Source organism: Olea europaea, unplaced genomic scaffold (assembly GCF_002742605.1).
Source record: "Olea europaea var. sylvestris unplaced genomic scaffold, O_europaea_v1 scaffold657, whole genome shotgun sequence".
NCBI classification, from domain to species: domain Eukaryota; kingdom Viridiplantae; phylum Streptophyta; class Magnoliopsida; order Lamiales; family Oleaceae; genus Olea; species Olea europaea.
In genome coordinates this window covers 35,239-58,439 of record NW_019264943.1, presented here as the reverse complement: position 1 = coordinate 58,439, position 23,201 = coordinate 35,239, and the positions used below count along the sequence as shown (strand labels likewise).

At 30.6% G+C, this 23,201-nt stretch overlaps 1 protein-coding gene across 1 annotated transcript; it reads left to right on the top strand.

The window, feature by feature from the left end:
• Window positions 1-264: 264 nt before the first annotated feature.
• On the top strand, window positions 265-1,762 carry LOC111390179 (zinc finger BED domain-containing protein RICESLEEPER 2-like). Its single transcript, XM_023015186.1, has 3 exons — window positions 265-324; window positions 414-561; window positions 609-1,762. The coding sequence occupies exons 1-3, from the start codon at window positions 265-267 to the stop codon at window positions 1,760-1,762; spliced, it is 1,362 nt and encodes a 453-aa protein (XP_022870954.1).
• The last annotated feature ends 21,439 nt before the right edge of the window (window positions 1,763-23,201 follow it).

Genomic DNA, 23,201 nt, shown 5'->3' with positions numbered 1-23,201 from the left:
TTCTTTCTGTTGTTTTGGTGGTGTTTTGTGATTGATAAATGCTGCCGTTTGCTGTATTTTCTTTCCTGTTGTTACTGCAAATCTGAATTGATCATTATTCCTGCAAATCCACATATATTGATAAATGCAAGTGTGTTTTGGTGGTATTTTGTGTAAGATAAATGCAAGTGTGTTAGTCTTTGTATTTTATAACCTGGGATAAAGCTATTCTTTATATTTTCCTACCTGTTTTGGGTGCTCAAATGGGAGACAAAAAATAGCCTAATGAGAGGTCGGAAATATGGAATCATTTCACTAGGATACTTGATGGAGAAAGATCAAAATGTAATTATTGTTAGAGAACATTTAAGGCTGATACTAATAGTGGAACTTTTAGCATGTGGAAGCATTTAAAAATTTGTTATGCATATAAGAGCACTACGTTTGATGACAACCAAGCAATACTCACTCGAGAAAACAATGATGGTGGTATTACGGCAATGGTATTTAATAAAGAAAACTGTAGGAAAGCATTGGTTAAAATGATTATTATTGATGAATTGGCATTTTCCTTTGCGAAAGGTGTGGATTTTAAAGAATTTGTTCATCAACTTTGTCCTAGATTTTAGGTTCCTTGTCGAAAAACGATTACCATGAAACAAAGGAATCATTGAGGATTAAATTTATTAATGATAGACAAAGGATTTCTTTAACCACTGATTGTTGGACATCAATTCAAAACATCAATTATATGGTAGTCACAGCACGTTTTATTGATAGAAGTTGGAAATTGCATAAGAGGATATTGACTTTTTCTGTTGTTCCAAATCACAAAGGGGAGAAAATTGGGAAGCTTATTGAAAATTGTTTGCTTGATTGGGGAATAGAGCGTGTGGGTACAATTACTGTAGCCAATGCAAGCACAAATGATGCAGTGATCATTTATGTGAAAAATAAGTTGAAGAATTGGAAACCTGATGATACTATGATTTTAGGTGGCTCTTATTTGCATGTACGTTGTTCAGCACACATAGTCAATTTGATTGTTAAAGAAGGGTTGAAAGAGTTTAATCCATCTATAGAAAGTATTCGCAATGCTGTCAAATATTTTCGATCATCTCCTTCTCGATTGATGAAATTTAAGTGTTGTATTGAAAGGGAAAAGATTGCATGCAAAAAACTTCCTGTTTTAGATGTTTCTACAAGATGGAATTCAACATTCTTAATGTTGGATAGTGCATTGAATTTTGAAAAAACTTTTTTTAGAATGGAGGAAGAGGATGGATTTTATTATAAATATTTTGACGAGAATGAAGGTGGAAAAGAAAAAGAGGGGCCGCCTACGAGTTATGATTGGGAGAAAGCTAGAAAATTTGCCAAGTTTCTAAGAACCTTTTATGATGTCACATTGAAGTTTAGTGCTTCATTGAATGTTACTTCCAATATTTACTTCCAAGAAGTGTGTAAAATTAAGCAAATTTTGAAAAAAATGGGTGACAAACAAGATTATTTGCTCAGTAGCATAGCAAACAACATGAAGATTAAGTTTGACAAGAATTGGGATAATGTTGATAAAATGAACAAGATTTTGATTGTAGCAGTTGTGCTTGATCCTCGTTATAAGTTGGAGTTTGTTGTACATTGTATTGGTATCTTGTATGACTCTGTTAAGGTTGAAGCCACAAAAACTGAGGTCATGAAAATATTGTATGCTTTGCATAACCAGTACAAGGGATGTCATCGTTCAAAGAATGGAGCTAGTGGAAGTGGTGGTAATGAATAAAATGATAGAGTCACTTTGTTGGAGGGTTCAGATGATGATGATGATTGGGATGATTGTAATTTTGATTTTGGGTACAAGAAAATGAAAACTAGCAAAATGGATTTTTCTGGAAAAGATGAGGTACAACGATATCTAATGGAACCTACTGAAGATGCTACTGATGAAAACTTTAACATTTTAAAATGGTGGAAGATCAACAGTTCAAGGTTTGAATTTTTATCTAAAGTTGCAAGGGATGTTCTTGTCATTCCTGTATCTACTGTGGCTTCTGAGTTAGCATTTAGTACTGGAGGGCGCATTCTTGACCCATTTAGGAGTTCTTTAACTCCTAAAACAGTTGAGGCCTTGATTTGTACACAAAACTGGCTAATGGAAGAATCTAGACTTTTGAGAGTTTCCGAAGATAGAATTTGCATTGAAGAGACAGAGTTCGATGAGAGCATTGAGACAGGTAATAAAATATATGTTTTATTTTTCTTATTAAATCTTATTAGTTGAACAATTTTTAGTTCATTTATGTTTGTTAATTGTGTTTTTTCAATTTTTTCTGTAGAGTTTCTTCGTATGGCAACTCAAGAAATTGATGATTAATCAAATAGCTGGTAAGTATTAGTAATACTTAAAAATATTTTATTTCTATGACTTTTAATTCATATTTAATTGTTTTATGTAGACTTGTTTTGAAGGCTTGAAGGCTGAAGCAAGGGAATTATTGATATGAATTGCCGATATTTTAATATTAGTATTTACTTTTTGGTATATGTATACATTGGTAAATTAATGTTACTGTACAACTTGTTACTTATATGTTTTTAATGGGACTTTGTTAATTTGTAAAAGCTATGACTCAACATATTATTAGTTGTATTTATGTTGTGTTGTAAATGTTAAACAATGTAATTATGGTACGGAACTGAACAAAATCGAACTGAATCGATTGAAACCGAACCCGAACGGTTCCATAATTAAATTTGGACCCAACGGTTCCAATTACTAAGTACCTGAAAATTTTGGGTCCGGTTCGGTTCAGCCATACATTTAAGTGTCACCACACTTTAACTTGTGAGATCAGTTACTTACTTTATGAGTAAGAAATGTCACACGTGATGGTCTATCCGTAATAATAATATCCATATCTTGTTATTACTTACGACCACAGACTATTTAAGATTCAATCATATGTAATTTGTATCTCAAAATCACAATTTCTTGTGATTAACAAATTATCAAGATTTGAATCTATGAACTTTATTATTTAATTTAATTGAATATTAATTAAATAATAGATCTGCTATAAAATTATATTAAGTATATATTAAAAGTATTTATTCCCTGTGAAACAATACTTTCACACAAACAAGTTTTTTGCGCCATTATCGGAGAATAAATTATTCAATTTGAGTTTATTAGTTTATATAGAATTTGATTTTTTTAGTTTTGTTTTAGGCTATTAATTATACACCCAACCTCTCATTTTTAGTAGTTTATGCAAGATTCTATAAAAATTGAGAAAAAATTAAAATATTTACAATAGATGTTAGGAATAACATTTATCGCTTGTGCAATCATATAGATAATCTAATATTTAATGCGTTCTAACCATTCGAATTTGAGCTAGAAATAGATTTCGGTCATGGTTAAGATATAATTATTTGTCTTGAAAAAGAAAGATAAATACATTAGCTTTATCAATGGTCAAGAACGTATGAGTGACACTAGATTACAAATCAATAAATGAAATAAATAGCAATGGGTGGATTCTAAATCCAATATAATCATCTATGATTTGATATAAAAATATTTTTTACTGTTTTCTTAAATAATTTAGCACAAAATCAAATCAAAATCTCTCTTGATTTTGGTTGATTTTTGAAGATGATACGACTCATGTTCTTGATTTTCCCCAATATTTCTCCAATTTTTTAATTGAATCTCCTTGTTCTCTAGATTGCATCCCCAAAATCCAAGAAAATAACACTAGAAAAAAAGAGAAAATAGAAAGAAGAAAGGAAAAAAATGAAAAAAATGAAAAATGAGAAGAAAAGAGGAAGAAGAGGACAGAACGTTGCTGCCCGTTTTTAACTTTAAAAGCCCCAGAGAAACTGCCGCCAAGTCCTTAGATTTTCAAAAAGAGAACAAAACAGACCTCAGTTCTTTTTTTTTTTTTTTTTTATATAAAAAACAAATTCGGCACCTAGGCGCTATAAGATGGTGCCTAGGCACCAACTTTCTATCACCAATTCAATTGTTTGATTGTTCATTTTGCAACTAAGTCTCCCAAATAATTGCATGGGAGGGTCCTGAACTTTGATCTTGTGCAATTTGGTCCTCGATTTTTGACATTTCTTTCAGTTATACCCGTTATAAATTCTACCCTAAGATCCTTCAACATTTTGCCCTTATGTATTTTGGTCCCTAGCTTTTTATTTTTGTATGATTCCAATTCTTTTTATCTTCCTTTTTCTTGTTCTTTTTCAATTTGAGGTCTTTACCTACAGAAGCCACAATTACACAATATTGGATTGGAATTCGCACAATTTAATCACTAATTAGCTTATTTGGATATTAAATAAGTGTCCCAGAATACAATTATCAACACTCTCAAACTTAAGCTTTTGCTCATCTTGAACAAGATTATCAGGTGGCACAATGATGCAAAATGAGGTAAAGATCCACATATTAGATAACTTGCCAAAAAAAAAAAAAAATCAATTTGTAAAATTTGTATAATCAGTATATGTGTGTGTATAATTACTCTCAATCATTATCTAAATTCGAAAATATTTGTCAAGATGAAAAAAATTTTAAATTGGCTCCAACCCGAATCTTCGTGGTCAAATATTTCATTTTCCACTTGTGAGATTCACACTTCTTAAATATGTAGTTACTTTCTTTTCGGGCATAATCTAAAGGTTGTTTTCAATCACTTTTTTCTTTTTCTGCTCCTCTTTGATTGGGCATATTCAACAATTTCAATATATATTCTTGTGATGATTCTCTACTAATGAGTGCTTCGACTTTCAAGCTTATACCAAGCAATTCAAAATCAATAGTTATTTAAACCAAATATCAAATAAAATTACAAAAAATCAATTTTTTTAAAATTAAATTTCATGATTGACCTCACATCCTTAAACTTTCTTTTTGACCCATGTAGCAAGCTTTAGGTTAATAACTCGATTTTTTAGACCAAAAGGTACCGAGTTTTAAGATACTCTTACGGACTTAATAACTCGAATCAAAATGCTACAATGTGAGGCCTATGATCCAGAAAGTGCAATGTTCTTTTTTAAGCACAATAATAATACATCGGGCCTAGATCCCTAGCATATTGTCACTGCCTACCTTATACTAGGCAAAAAACACTCTACACAATTTTTTTTTTCAACGTGCATGGAATCCAACACACTTCTAGATAATATCCTTTACCAGCTCGACCACCTCCAAACTTATCGCACAATGTGGTTACTGATAAAGAATGTAGGTTAATATAAATTTTCAAACAACTCACAACCTGGTTCTATCAATTCAAAACATTCTCCATCAATAAAAAATTTTCACGTCTAGATAACAATTACTCATGATTATTGTACTCAAAGTGATTTGGAATCCCAAATGGACAAGCAATATTTTGAAGAAAAAAATTAGGCACAAATAGCATATTGGTCATGCATAGCTCATGAATCAACAACAATTATGAACATCAAGCGATCCTAAGTTGGTAGGGCTTATCTAACATGTCAACACAAAATTACAACAATTTAAGCACAATCACCTACAAACTTAAAACCACACATTGTCCTAAATGTGAAAAAGAACAAGATAAAAGAAAGGAGTGGAAAGCAAAACTTCCCCAGTGGGACATTTGTGAAGAGGTACCAATGCTTGATTTGGACTTGTGATGCTCTTGATAAACTTGGGCAAGTGACCTTCTTGTACAACAATTGACCCCCAAACTTGTTAGGAATCATAAATACGTGGGACATAAAAGATTACCTACAAATATAATGGTAGCTAAGTAAATAAAAACATGAAATATACATAAAAGCAAATAAAAAACTTAAAAATTAAAATTGGTTGCCTTCCAATATGCACTTTTTTTAGTCTTTAACTCGAATTTGGTAATTAAATCACGGGCACCTAAAGAAGGCTTTACATGCCTTGACATTTTTATTCTTTTGGCTTTGCTCCACTTTTTGTTTGATCTCCAAAACTCAACATCACCCATTTCTTTATAACAGGAATTGCCTTTTTCATCAAATTTTGTTTCAACTATATACACTTCCACCACATCATCGGACTTAATCACAAACTCAATTGTCAGGCAATCAATAAAGTCGGAAGAATGTAGATTACTTTCAACCTCATTGCTTGCCATGATTTTGTTCGGTTCATTTATATTGATATGTCATCTTCTTTGAGCTCTTCGTCAATAGTTCATGTTTGATCGAATTGCATGATCGGTCCATAATCGAACTCCAGGGATAATGGTACGTCTTTCTTATTAATCTCATCAAGTGAAGTATACCTCTACTTTTGAAATTTATTCTAATATTTGTAATCTCCCACAAGCATGTCCTCTTTATCCAACTTGGAAGTTCATTGTAATACTTTGCAAATACCTTTTTGTTCAAAAATGGAGGACCATCTCTTGAAAAATTGATGTCCTCATCCCAATCATCAGGTACATAATCTCCCGCTAGCATGTAACTTTCATTAGAATTGTTCAGTGCTTGTTTTTCACATTTCAATATTGTCTTAACCAAAAAAGTTTCGACATTGATGTATGAGTGCATGAATATAAACATTGCCCTCTACAAATGCATCGCTTGACTAATTTCACATATTTGACCTCCAAGCATATATTCATAATCACCGTAGAGATTAGACGTTGCAAAATCTTTGTTACTTTACCAAAATCAAAATAATGCAGCTATTGTTGGATAATACAATGAGAGAATATCAACACAAGATAGATTAACAATATGGAGGTTAGCCAAAACATATAAAAATAAATAAAAAGAAATTATTAAAACTAAAATGAACTAAAGTGATCATCGAAGTAAAATGATTCCTCAACAATAATACTAAAAACTTGTTCACTAAAATTACGTACACCAAGTGTATGGGGTCGCGTTCAAGTAATAAAGTAACTTTTTGAGTCCAAGTTGCAGATCTCTCGAGAAATGTTTACTTTTGATTACATAACTTAAAACAATTTAATTTTAATAATAAAAAGAAACATGAAATTAAAATTATGATTTGAAAAAAAAGGAAAAATAAACTAAAACTATAAAAATTAAGAAAACATAAAAACTTAATTTTTCGAAGAAAACGTGGTTTGGATTTAAGGTTTCGCTTAATAGTTGCCTAATTCATTTCTCTACAAGCAATTAACAAATTACTTATTTATCAATGTTAGATTTGATTTTTTAGTTTTAGCTAAAGTAGCTCTCTCGGGTGAAAATAACTTTAGTTGATTGGTTTAATAAACTATATCTCCATGTCAATTAAAACCAAACAATCGAATTCAACTTTTAGAAAAATAGCTCAATTATTTCCTGCACGAACCTAGGGTATTTATTTTGTGGTCTAAAATGCACAAGAATATCTCAATAATCACACAAATAACTTAACACAAACATTTATTGGCCAAGTAAATGAATAACATGAAAATCAAGATCAAATACTCATGACGCAAGTATTTTGAACATTAAAGAGACATTATTAAAATTAACTAAAGATAGGTCTAGCTACTACAATAAATCCCGACACGAGAAATTAGCACATATTATATATATGATGACACAAGAGAATATTCATAACATTCATTACAAATTTGGAGAAAAATGGATTAAATAGATAGGTCACCTTTTGGTTAATTTTTGAAGATGATAACTCTTGTTCTTGATTTTTTCCAAAGTTTCTCCAACTTCTTGATTGAATATCCTTTTGCTCTAAATTGTATCCCAAAAATTCCAAGAAAATGTCACAAGAAAAAGAAGAGAAAAAGGAAAGAAGAAAGAAAAAAATGAAAATTGAAAAGAAAAGAGGAAGGAGAAGACAGAAAGATGTTGCCCGTTTTAAACTTTAAAAAAACCTAGAGAAGCTGCAAACAAGTCCTCGGAATTCGGGAAAGTGGAAAAAATGGACCCCGAGGTTTTTTTTTGTTTTTTGTTTTTTAATAAATCCGGTGCCTAGGTGCCAACCTTGTATCACCAATTCAATTGTTTGATTGTTCATTCTGCAACTAAGTCCACCAAATAAATGCATGCTAGGTCCCTCAATTTTGATCTTGTACAATCTGGTCCTTAGATTTTGATTTTTCTTTCAGTTATACCCTCTCTAGATTGTACCCAAGTCCTTCAACTTTTTGCACTTATGCATTTTGGTCCCCAACTTCATGGTTTTTGTATGATTTCAATCCTTTTTTTGTCCCCTTATCTCATTCTCTTTCAATTCGGGGTTTTGACCTACAAAAGCCATAAATACACAATTGTGAATAGGAATTCGCACAATTTAATCACTAATTAGCTTATTTGGGTATTAAATAAGCATGCAAAACCACACTTACCGTTCCTATCCTCCACAAACAATGCCTGTGCTTGATCTACAATAATACTATGGATAGGGGACAATCTAGTTGGTAAAATCTTTGTGATTACCTTGTACATCAAATTAGAACAAGTGGTCACGAAAATATATTTGGAATTAAAATCACTGCAAATGTACGGTTTGTTAACAAGTAGTAAAATGAAATTTTGAGTCTAAGTGTCGTACTCACAGGGATTGTACTAGTTCAAGTTCGAATTAACTCAAACTTAACCGAAACTGTTGAAATTTGTGATTCTTCCTATAACCAAATTGTGATATAATAGTCTACTTATACATGCAAGACCTAAATTAATTAAAACAAATGCGAGATTATAATTAAATGCAAGTTTTATAAAAATATTATGATGAAAAGCGTACTAGGATCCTGAATCCTCTTATATCAATCTCTTTTAACTCGAAATTTATAAATTTGACAACACGATTCAATCATGAAACTAATATTCCTAACTTGTTTAACAATCTCTCTTGAATGGAATTACACCTATTTTTACACGTGGCCAGATTATATTTCTATGAAGGATGCGAATATATAAAAATGCATTAATGGATTTGTGAATACTTAAAAATCATGTAAAATATAGTGGTATATTTCTATACTCTATCGAACTCTACAACAATCAACACAATGCCTAACTTATTCCCATCTTTCGAGTGTAAAACAAGCCACAAAACTCATACAACTATTGCAGATGTAGTTGTAGAGAAAATTAAATCTTTGTCAATTATTCAATAATTAAAAACATATTTTAACATCAAAATAAATAAAAGTTAAAAGTTCATAATATAGGATTCATTGAAAATTCTTGCACAAAATAATTTAGCCTAGCATATTGGAAAGAAGAAAACAACAAAAATATTGAAGAAACGGCATCACTAATTTAAATCTTGAATCGAATCTTCACGTCTTCTGGTTAATCTTTGTGTTTCTTGCCTCATTCTACGCTCTAAAGCCCTTAGCAATGTGTTGAAATTTGTTATAATCACTCATCAACAGCCTTAAGGCTTTAAAAGGTATCCAAAAATTTGTTTCCATAAGAATTTTAATTAAATAATGAAACTAGATTTTTCAAGCCGGAATTGTACTTTGCTATAGCATAGTACAAATTTATACTATAGCACAATTCAATGGATTTTCGCCCTGAAACTTGCTGAAAATAGGTATGCGACTGCATAGGAATTAACACTATGCTACCACATAGTGTTGCTGAACTTTCAACAATTGCATTTTAGTTCTCGAACTCAGTTTTCTCGTTTCTTGACCTCTGCTCTTATTTTTTCCTCTTCCAATACTTCATGTCTTCCTTAAATTGGTCTTTGACTCTTTCACATCTTCATTTCTGCTTCAGGGTCATCTTTCGATTATTTGCACTTTGGTCATTGAACTTTGGTTTTCTTCCATTTTGGTCTTTTTTCGCTTTTTTTTCTAAATTTCGCCATATTCAATGATTCATCAATGTTTTCCTACAAAACACAATTTATATATAGTTAAGCCATATTCCAACATATTTATCAACAATTATCCATATTTTGTGATCAAAATAAGTGTGTAAAACGCACTTATCAAACCCTCAAACTTGAACTATTATTTGTCCTCAAACAATACTGTAGCTTAACTCGACACAAAAAATGATTTGACCACCTGTCGTATCTCATGATTAGAATTTAGTAATCAACATAATGAATAGTTTTAACAGTGCAAAATCAAATCAACCTCCATTTATTATATGCATAACTCGACGTGTGTGTGTATAAACTCATGAACACATATCAAGCTTATAATTGGTTCAATTCCTGATCCATAGTGGTCAAGTGTTTCCTTTCTTCACTCAAGAGATACACATCCCCAGATGCATTCTTTTCTCTCAATTTTCTCGGGATGTGTTCTAAGGTTGAAATTTAGTTAATTCAAGTCATTACCCTCTTCTAGTTTGGATAGATCTTACCATTATAAATTCACACTTCAACAAGTAGAGATTCTCCTATTTTTGATTGCTTCCACTTTCAAGACTAAACTAAGCTACTTATCTCGCATGAAATGTATAGTTCTATCAAACCAAATGTCTTGGGCTTAATCAACGTAATTGTCTCTTTTCCTGCTTATTCTTATTTTCTCTCTCACATTTTTTTTTATCATCTACTCATTTGCCTTCTATGTAACCCATGTAACTTTTATCATCTACTCATTTGCCTTCTATGTAACCCATGTAACTAGTTTTAGGCCGGTGACTTCCAAATCAATTGACATTAGGATACCAGGTTGTAAGTCCTTGCGGGCTTATTCACTCGAGTTATAAAGGCTCGAGAAAATGATTTTTATTAACTTCTCCACCTCTTGCTTTCTATATGACCCATGTAGCCGTCATTAGGCCGATGGCTTCTAAGATAGTTAATGATAGGGCACCAAGTTTTCAAATACCCTTAAATGCTTACTTGCTCGAGTCATAAAGGATTTGAGAGAAGTGTTATTTGCACACAAATTAATGCTATGTCCCTTTTCTTTTAGACATTCAGTTTCTAAAACCATATCTAACTTAAGATTTTCACCTCATATTCGTTTCATTGGTTTTAGGCAATCCACATAAGATAATTTCATGCACAGAACCCCTACTTTTCTCGATGTTCCTCGGTAACAGCTCAACCATCTCCAAATCACCAAAATAATGGGCTATTAATAAGTACAATAGAGGTTTTTCAGATATAACCTATTATGTTCAACTCTTTCTAAATAATGAACCAATTCACCAACTTAACGTGTAAAACATGAGTGTCGTGCACAGGGAATGTCAAGTTTCATATGAACAAGTATTGGCTAATCTAGTCATGCACCATTTCCACTCTTCTTAGTCCATACCTATTCCAATATTCAATATCATTGCCAACCAACAATGTTATCAAACTCACGCAAGTACACAAACAATTAAACAACTACTTAAAAATACGTAAAGACTGCAATTATTTTTTTACATGGACAATCACATAAAAAGCGATAAATTATACAAAAATATTGATGAATATCAGTGTCATGAAAATTCTGCCACCTCAAACTTATACAAAATTTTGTCCTTAATGTAAAAGCAAAAATAATCAAAATGAAGTAGTAAGGATCAAAGACTCCTCGAGGTAGATGCGGATAGGTAGAAGGATCAGGTTAGTTCAATTAATAGATATCATGATAATCATCACTTTTCTTTGTTGTTAAGCTTCAATTTTCTATTTCAAGAATTCAAAATAAATATTAATGATAGCAAATAAGGTTTAAATATTTGTATTGTATTCACACCAAGAAGAATTCTAATCTTCTAATATTGAGAAGATTGAAATCTAGGTGCAATCATAAGAATGCATATCATATCAATGCAAGCTCAATGTAATGTTATTATGTTAACAATCAGTCCAAACAAAGTGAATTCAATGAGTAAACATGCTTAAGTTAGTAATGCAAGTCTTAAAATAATATCTAAAATATTTTAAAAATCATTAAATGCATGAGTTCAAAACCATGACCCTAAAATGCTAATGCAATCCTTAAAAATACGTGTAATGCAAATAGCTAATCATAATAAGTGAAAGGGGGTAAAAAAATGGGTTTACTCTTATTAAGCTCTCGATTTATAGTCTAGAACTCGACTTTCAACACAAGTGTGTCACGGCATTTTGAATATGGCTTTGGAGGTCCTGCTTAGTTTGCTCAATATGACTTTGTTCCTTATTGTAACTTGCTTCCATATTTTAACCTTATACTTCTCCAAGTAGTATGACTTTACTTCGTCACTCATTTCGAACTCAACAATGCAAACTTCAATCTCCTCATAAGGTTTAATCACAAAATCAATTTTTGAGTAAACGATAAAGTTAAGAGATTGCATGCTGATTTCTTCTTATGTGAATGTTACAAGTTCTTTTTCGCCCATTATGATTAATTTCTCAATCTTTTCATGATCCTCTTCTTTAATTGAAGTCCTATAATGAAATCTCCCACAAGCATATCTCCCTCATCAATTTTTTGAGCTGCCAATTGTTGTTGTCTTATGATGAAATCACATACAAGCATCTTGTCAAAATCAACCACAATCATCTTGTATCCTTATGTTTTGTTCTTTTATATATCCTGGAAAAGAGAGAGAGAAGAAAATGGAATGAAAATAGTAATGCAAGAATATAGGTAGAAGTCCGAATTAGTGCTAAAATATAAATAAAATCAAATTGAAACTCAATTCTCGACAATGGCGCCAAAAACTTGTTAAGAGAAAATATATTTCGATTTAAACCACCGCAAGTATACGGTTCTCTAACAAGCAGTAAAATGGATTTTTGAGTCCAAATATCGTACCCATATAGATTGTACTAATTCAAGTTTGAGTTAACTTAGCCTTAACCGAAACTATTGAAATTTGTGATTCTTCCTATAACTAAATTGCAATCTAATAATCTACTTATAAATAAAAGACCTTAATTAATTAAAACAAATTCAAGATTATAATTAAGTGGCTTTTATTGAAATATTATTATGAAAAGTGTACTAAGATCATAAATCCTCTTATATCAATCCCCTTTAACTCGAAATTTATAAATTTTACAACACAATTCAATTATGAAGACTCATATTCTTAATTTGTTTAACAGTCTCTCTCAAGTAAAATTAAACCTAATTTTACATGTGTTCCAACTATATTTCTATGACGGATGTGAACATATAAAAATGCATTAATGGATTTGTGAATACTTAAAGATCACATAAAGTATAATGGTATATTTCGATCTCCTATTGGACTTTGCGATAATTGACACCATGTCTAACTTATTTTCCATCTTTCGAGGGTAAAACAAGCCACAAAACTCATATAACTATTGCCCATATAATTGTAGAGAAAATTAAATCTGTTTCAATCATTCAATAATTAAAAACTTGTTTTAGCGTCAAAATAAATAAGATTCAAAAGTTAAGGGCCTGTTTTCTTTGCTGTTTTCAAGCCATTTTCAGTTTTTAATTTTCAAAAACACTGAAAATACGTTTACTTACCTATTTTTAGAAACAAATTTTAAAAACGAGTTTAAAATTTACAAAGAAACAGAAAATGCCAAAAAAAAAACGGCCAGTTTTGCTAATAGCGGGATAACTTAGTTGGTTGTTTCGTAGATTTTCTAAAGGTCACGAGTTCGATTTCGTTTCACCATAATTTAATACATAGGAATTTATTTTTTTATATGCACAGTACAAAATTTTCAAATATATTGGTAGGTGGTTGAGATTTGAAACCGGGTCAACAGCATGGAATTTAATGCCTTAACCACAATGGGATCTGCTTTTCTTTTTCTTTTCTTTTTTTGAAAACAATTTTTCAAAATGACAAAAAGAATGTATTTTAGCAATCTCAAAATATACACTAAAAAAACAAAATTCAAAATGAATTCAAAACTAAAAACTGAAACACGAAGAGAACAACCTCTAAAAGTTCATAATATAAAGTTCATCGAAAATTCTAGCACAAAATAATTTAGCCTAGCATGTTGGAAAGAAGAAAACAATATGAATATTTGAGAAATGACATCACTAATTTAGATCTTAAATTGAATCTTTGCGTCTTCCAGTCTATCTTCATGTTTCTAGCCTCCTACTCTTTAAAACCCTTTGGAATGTGTTGGAATGTGTCATAATCACTCATGGATGGTCCTAGGGTTTTAAAAGGTGTCATACGACTTGTTTCCATAAGAAATTCAATCAAATAAGGAAATCAGATTTTCGTGCCGAAATTGTACTATGCTAAATCAATGCTACAACATAGTTAATAGATTTTGGCCCTAAAACTTGCTAAAAAAAAGTTATGCGGCCGCATAAGAATTAACACTATGCGACAGCATAGTGTTGTTGAACTTTCAACATTTGCATTTTAGTCATCGAACTTCGTTTTCTCGTTTCTTGTCCTCTTCTCTCATTTTTTCTTCTTCCAATACTTCATCTCTTTTCAAAATTGGTCCTTGACTATTTCATATTTCCATTCTTGCTTTATGGTAATCTTTTGATTATTTGTACTTTGATCATTGAACTTTGATTTTCTTCCATTTTAGTCATTTTTCACTTGTTTTTACTATGTTCCGCCATATTTATCAATGTTGTCCTAAAAAAACATAATTTATATAGAATTAAACCATATTCCAATATATTTAAATGACAATTATCATTGTTTTGTGGTCAAAATAAGTATGTAAAATGTACTTATCAACAAGTAATCGGCCTGTAGTCCTCAACTGTCGATGTGTAGCTTGCTTTCGGTACTAAAGTGATGACTGTGTGATTAATCTATTTAAGCAGTGAGCTAGACGTGAAGAATTCCTCAACCGCACCCCAAAAATCATCCCCCGCGATATCACATGCCTTCTTGAAGAAACAAAAGGAGTAACTATCTAACCCCGGGGACTTTTCCTCCCCAATGCTAAATAAACCATCATTTATCTCGTGTATGGTGATCTCCTTGGTAAGAGTATTTGCTTGGTTTAAGGAGATCAATGGTCCTTTGGTGAATATACTCGTGTAACCTGAGTGCAATTGTTGGCCATGTCTAGAATGATCCCATAGTAGTAATTAAAAGTCTCCGCCACTTGCTCGTTGGATGTAGTAATGGTCCCACCTTCGTTGCTAACCATTACAATAAAATTCCTTTTCGCATTCCTTTTCATCATAGCATGGAAGAACTTTGTGTAGCTATCACTGCCCTTTAAGTATGAACACTTGGCTTGTTGGTAATAAAAACTTCATTTTGCTCCACATTAGGCCATTGCTTCTTTCCCTAAATGGGCAATATCACTTTGAAGTAGGACATTAGTAGGCTAACCATATAAGTCAGTTTAGGCCTTTTTCAGTTCCATATTGGCTTTTTTCCTTGTCGACATATGTACAAAATATTTGGTATTAAGCTGTCCCCTTTGAGCCTTTGCATTTTCTTGCAGTGTACAAACTGCCTAGTCCTAGAGACCATCTGATTCTAGCTTGACTGAATTAAGTCATGGAAGTTACCATGCCCTGCCCACATGTTAAAGAACTTGAATGGTCTTCTCTTGTAAATACTAGGGTGTAGAAGAGGTGATGCATAGAGAATGATCAGATAAACATCCTGATGGTAGAAATTCCACTAGTTCGAAAAAACCTGCTTCCAGCTGGCAATTATTTACCATAGCTCTGTCAAGTTTACTCCAAACTGTATTGTTTGTCCAAGTATAGAAATTTCCTATGGATTTTAAGAGCCTGTTTGATAGAATTTATTTTGCAATAATAAGTAACTAAATAGTAATTGTTGGAGAATGTGGGGTTAAAAAGTAAGAAAACTTTATTGGTTTATGTGTAGAATATTTTATTGTGTGAACGTATGGTGGAGAACGATCATGGTATCCATGCATCAATCTAAGAAATACTTAACCTCATAAGGTGTAACTGAAGAGCCAATGTATTTCTCATCATCCCTTAGGACATTATTAAAATCACCGAGTAAAAGCCATAGGGATGAACAATGCAAATTGAATTCCACAATATTGTTCCAAAGTTGTCTCCGGGTAAAAATAGTATGAAATGCATAGATGAAGCTAACATGAAAGGAAGTAGACTTTACCTTACGAGTAGCAATGCAGTGTGTGGTTTGTGAAGTCATCTCCAAGACCTCATTTTTGTGTGGGTAAAAGAGAGAGCGGGGAGAAACATGAGTGTGGGTAGATGAAGGAGAGTAAAGTATATAGTAAAGTTCAACTTTTAGGAATTGTGAATTGCTTGGAAAATAAAATTTATCCTCTCCTAAAGAAAATATTTTCCTTGATTTTGAGAAAAAATATGATTACGTGACCAACTTTTGAAAAATATTTTTTATGAAAAAATGTCAATCAAACATTCTAAAAGTGGTAACTTATGTAGAAAAACAGATATTTTCCATGAAAAATATTGTCAATTAACTGTACCCTAAATGTTTATTGTGAACATGTATTCAATTGGTGTAAAACGTTTAGTATTGTAGCCTAATGTACCCTTTTTGACCTCAAATGTATCGTTTTTCTTAAATTTTTATCGTTTTGAAACAACAAAAAATGACAATTGATCTGGTATCATCTAGAATTGTGGCTATTCTAATGTGGAATGTGATCTTGAATGGAAATTTAACTAGAAAAAATTGTGACCCTCGTCCCTTCTATAATATAGTATTTCTATGATGAAGGAAATCTCTCTTCAAATCGAAAAATAAAAGAAAACGATAGGTTTAATTTAGCATAAATTTGTTGACTATTGATTAAAAAAATTAATCAATAATTCTTTTTAATTAATTAAATCACTAATATTGTCTAATTCTTACTCTCTACATTGAACATTTTTAATGCATTCTATGAATTGCATCTAGGAGGCATACAAATTGAAGAGTAATTCTATATAGGAGCGCTGGTGTAATAACATTGATCTAGGTGGTACTAAATGTCATTAAATGAGAGACACAATTAAATAAGTCCATAATTTTACTTTTAATTGATTCTATTATATAGTGTCAAGTAGACAAACATTGTAATATCAGTGGTGCTAGATAATATTATTTATTTTTATAAAGATAATTTCACATGGAATGGGATTGAATGATAAGACCAACAAAACAAGGCTCATATCAACGCTTAATTGGTTTGATCATTTAAAACTGTAGTGGTAAAGTCACATTTTTATGTTTAGTTGCAATTTTGTGTTTACACTATGCAGTCATAATTTAGTGTTTACACTATGCAGTCGTAATTTAGTGTTCACACTGTGTAGTCGTAATTTGATTGTTACATTGTACGATTGCAATTCGATATTCACGTTGTGCAATGTTCAAACAAGTTTTTACTCCTATATATATGTCATAAAACAATTTACTTATGGTATTCCATTCTTGAGACGAAACACAGAGAGAAAGAGAGATGTTTCTCCTAAGAACTTAGTATTTCTTTTTTTAAATGAATGTATTTTCTCCTAGTATAAAAGCGACGTTATCGTTATTGTGCTCTCCTTAGAATCAAGAGAAGTTGTAACCCTTGTGCTATGATGATATCTTTCTACTGTTTCCTTGTGATAAATGTTAATCAATTTTACTTTATTTTCTCATTTGTACTTTAGTTACGTATTTGTGTTTTATATCACAACTTTCTAACAATTTCAAAACAGTTATAAACTAGAGAGAAAATAGAGAGAAGTCAATAAACTTATGTGTTGTATTAAGAACCAAAGCCACATATTTATAGAGAATAATTAGATATACAAAAGTAATAATTTTTAGGGTTGGAGGGGTATAATTATCATTCACGGACAAACTTACAATTTACAACACTCCCCCTCGAGTCATGCATTAAAAATATCAGCCTCGTTAAGATATTGTTTGATAAAAACATAACGTAAAAATATCAAACGAAGGAAAAAGAGTATAATTATTTTGGAGTAGTAAGATGTTGTCTCGTTAAAACCTTATCAAGAAATCCAGTGGAATAAAACTTGATTGAATGAAAAAGAGTATAGCTACTCCCATGATTTCAGTTTTTGTATCAATTTATCCTTGTCTTGTATGTTAATACCTTTAATATTGTAATTTCTGATAAAATATGTCTCATATTATCTTGTAAAGTTTTCAAATAACATCGTCTTTATGACAGATATTTTATCAACCTTTGATAACTGTAGCAACAAGACAATTCAAAAAATAGCACTTCTTGATTTTTTCGAAAGTCTCATACGTATTAGAATATTATTTTGAGGATAAATAAAGAGTATGACTCATTAAAACCTTATTAGGAAAAATCCTAATGAAGGAAAAAAAAAATTCATTTATTCTTTTAAGTATACTACAAAAGTTATCTAACTAAAAGTTTTGCCAGAAAAACACAATGGGACAAAACCTTGATTAAGGGAAACAAAAAAAAAAAAAAAAAAAGTACAGTGTGTATTTACTCCCTCTCATTATAATATTACTTGAATTATGCTTCAGGCATATTAAATCCTTCCAAAATAGTATTAAATTTTATAATATAAGTCGACTATAATCATATATATTGTATGCATATCAAATTTCATTCATTGTCATGCTAAGGGAATAGAAATTTGTGATTACATCCACTACATGATAATTTTATCTATTTATATAAGTCTTCGTGAAATTCATTATGTACAGAGTCGTTCATTTCATATCACAAGTATACTTTTTCCATTTTCATTTAGCATAATTATACACCTTTAAGTATTTGAATGTAGATCTAGAAATTTCAAGTTTCTCTAGTAAGTTCAATTTTACTAGGATCAGAAATTGTAGGTTTCTTTAGTAAATTCAATTTTAGTATGATCGCGTCATTTTATTTAGTCAATCATTACTTTGATCAATATGTTTTGACGAATTTATTTCAATTCTTTGTTATTCATAATATGATGCAGTATATCGTGTGCAAGAGAGTTGTCGACGACTTTTCATTTTCGATTTTATTTCTTTTCTATAATAACATAATTTATTGACATATCTCACTATTAAATATATCAGGTACCTAACCCTCTTCTGTGGTTTTATAATTTGTTGTGTCTAAATACTCGTTAAGAGTATATGCCTCCTTAATGTAACCATCTTTACTAATTGCTCCATTTTCTTTTGGAGATTTGTATATTAGAACCGAATACATCACGCTTCAGACATGCCATGAATTTATCAAATATAATATTAACTAATTGTCTTTTAAGACGTTAATTCAAGTTAGAGCATTTAAAGCTGGTTTGTGAGATTTTTTGATTTTTTTGATCAGTAAATACATCTAAGTGAATCATTATTCGCACTTTTAATTTGAATTATCTTTTACGAGAATTTAGATAATGATACATTTGTACAATATTTTCAATTTCTTAATACCTCCTCCTAATATTGAGGGAATTGTCCAATCAAATTGACAATCAGCAAATAGCTTTATAAAATATCACTCGTAAGGATTTGATATATTATATAACGATTCAAACTACTAATTTATTTTCAGCATTCTTTACTTTCCATCTTAATGCATTATGGTGGATCAGTTTTAGTTGTGGGGGCTAATCCGACAAGGTACTTGCTGTTAAGGCCAACCCTACTGGGAAGGACAAGAGCGATGGTTGTTACAGCCGTCATAATTTGACATAGAATGTTTCACTCCCAAAGTGATAACAGGCAAATTTTTTCCACGGAGTCAGCAGCAATACATCCCAGATTGTTGGGATCGAGAAAAGCTATCATAGGTTCAAAGACAACTTGAAAGAGCATTAGGGATGGAGGAAAGGAACAAACCCCAGCCGAAGAGTTAAAACGCTGCACTATCAAAATAATTAGATAGAAAAATTAGATTCTAACTATAACTTAATTATAATATGGAGAACTATGAAGTTAGCATGATGCCTATAACATTCCCTAAACAGAAATATAAAGTATTTTGTTTTCGATTAAATTAATTGAAAACGTTTAACAAGTATTAGTGTTAAACTATTTATCAACATTCCAACTAACACTTATTAAAAAATTGAGATTTAGGAACATTATTTACAAGACACATCATCTTGATCGTATAATTTGAAAATTATGCTAAAAATTTGAGCAGTAATTTTGCAAACTTTAGGTTGCGAATACCATACAATCATCTAGTATTTGTATCAAATCTATAAGATAAAAATAATATTTAGATAGTTGACATGAAGGATGATAGGGCCCCATTTATATATCATCATGGTTAATTTTCATAAATATAAAAAATTCAGTCCATATTTTAGCTAGTGACAATCAATGACCAATTTCTAATAAAAAAACAAACATCATATACAAATTCTTTAGATTGAAGAATCTTCTGATTTTTCGTTAAATGCTTGAATTCTCAATTTTGAATCACTATTAATCTAGTGATAGTCCAACTGGTGTGTCAAACAATAATATATTCTCTAATTGAACTTCTAGTTAATACAATGTTTGTCATTTAAATAACTATATAATCAAACAAAAGACATAGTGAATTTTTAAAAATATGATTAATCATGATATAATCATATAAGTATCGATGTCCACATGACATAAGATATATGTTCCCCTACATGGATAAACATCCATTCAAAATAACATATTTTTCAAAACATGTGCTACTTCGAGAGCACGTATTATTTATTATTGCTTCTTCAATAGCAATATAGCAATATTCTTTTGAATTATTATAATTTTAATGTCATGCTTTTTAGGAGCAATAATAAATTATTATTAAAAATAATAAATTTTATAATAATTCACTTTTCAAGAGTAAAAATATAATTTTTAATTATGTTCTTCCGAAGCAAGTAAAATTTAACAAAACATAAATAATAGTGTATTACTTCAGGAGCAACACCAGATTATTATTTAGAAAACATTAACTGTTTGGGAGAATATTTTTATGAGAATATAATATTTACAAGGTTGTGCTTCTTCAGGAGCAACATGTCAATATTTCTTTGGAGTATTGAAAATTATAATTTATGCTTTTCAAGAGAAAATAATATTCTTCTGGAATATTAATTATAATGTTTTGTTACTTCAAGAGCAACAACTTAATGTATTATCAATTTAAAATTTATAAAGGAGTATCTAAAAATTTTAATCAGGTTAAAAATATTAATTACTATACAAACAAGATATGATATAAAAAATAATTACCAAACAAATATGATATGAATTATATATAAAAATTCATTACCCCAAACATGCGTTAGTAAAAAGAATTTTAAATCTTCTACAAACATGCAAAAAATACAAAACATGCACATAAATTTCATATATACAAAAATTTAATGTAGAATTATAGGTAGAACTAATATGTGGGACAATCAAAATGCAAAATTAATACATGAGTAACATGAGATAGATTTGATTGTGTATGAATCAAATGGCATAAATTAATGGTAAAGCATTAATTTACTTAATAAACCATGAATTATTGTGTGCGGATTACTTATGCAAATGTGAATTAAAATTAATATGCATAGAAACGAAAAGCAGAGAAGGAGATGCAACCTTGTTATGATTGCATATGTACATCGAAAGAATTCACATATTTCTAAATTAATTTTGGTACATGTAACAAAATTTATTACATTCTAACTAATTCACTTCGATTTTAAGAGAATCGTGTTGATAACGTGTTACAATTAGAAAGAAAATCGAGACAAGTGTCTAAACTTGTTCGTTTTATTAGGGATCAAAACTCCATATTTATATGAAATGATTAGGAATATAATGATAATAATTTCTAGGGTGCAGAGATACAATTGTCATTCACTAATAAACTTACAATTTATAACAAAAATTATTTTCCCATCATTTTGTTTATTATTTCTAAATGAGGCTCTCATGAGGTGGCTCAAATGGTCATAGAAAGTCTAAGGTCGTACTGTGTCATGGCTCGAGTTTAGTGTGCCGAACTTAAACCATGCCCATTTTTACACCCTAATAATGTTTATAATTTTGCATGTGATATCAATGGATTTCAAGAAATTGTTCATCGATGTCATCCCAGAGTTTATTAGATGTTCATTGATGTTTATAAACATACCGTCTTTTGAATTTCGAGACATTTGTTCAAGCAAGTATTATTGAAATTAATAACATGATAGAAGTTCAGAGTACTTGATTTTGCATCACAAGCATTAAACTTTATGTCTCTAAACATTTAGATTGTACAATACATAATTGGTCCTAACTTGGCAATGTTACGTGTAACATAATAATGCTATCAAAAATGAAATACAGATTGTTAGAATCAATTGTAGGTTATAAACAAATTATAATTTACTCATATTCAATCGGTTGCCATACATCGTTGATAATCTTCAATAGCAGTAGATTGTTTCTGTAGTGAACATATCCACACTAAAGTCTGTAATATAACTGCGTGTAATTGACCTTTTCTTACTACTTGTTTTGCTTGATGGAGACTCTGAAAAGAATAATAAAAAAATGTACACATGTTCAATTTTGACAGTTTTTTTTGGAACAACTTATCAAATTTTGATATCAACTTTTTAAACTTTCTCAAAGAAGCACATAATCATTTTAATGAAATATACACATGGCAAATTAGTCATTAATTTAGTTCTCTTCTATCTAATTCAACTTACAAAATATATTATGGCAACTTGCATGTGTGAACTTGTGCAAGTTGAATCACTTGCAAAAGCTGGAAGCTCCACCCTGCGAAATTTTGGCTCATGACTTCTATCGAAGATTAGACACATAAAATATTACACGAAGAAGCACCAAAAAAAATAAAAATGATGAGTATCTACACTTGGGTAAATAAAATTCTCACAATTACATTTTAAGTAGAGCACGTGTGGACAATTTGTCATAAATAAGAAAAAGTACCTTGATTTCCGTACATTTTCTTGGAACTAGATGAGTATGCATAATTCTTACCTCAATGTCGAATAAGAGTTGGATTCAGTACTTTATTTCCACCTTCTTCATTGTAATGAATGCAAAACAAGGTTTGTTATCTCTCCCTCAAAGAGCCTCTAGCCTCACCTAGGAGTGTTAAATGAACTCAGTTAAGCTTGACTAGGCCCACCACACAAGCTCGGATCACCAATTTTTATTTATTATTATTATTTACTTATAATTATACTTTTACTCACCTATGACAAGACGGTTTGCATACAAATAGACAAGCTCGCAAGCCAATTCTTGCGAACCAGCAAGGAGCTCGCACGAAAAATTTGCTGCTGGTCTCGTTGATAAAACAAACTATACGCTCCACTTAATATACCTAATCTCACCCCTTGATAACCCATGGTCCTTACATGGATGAGATC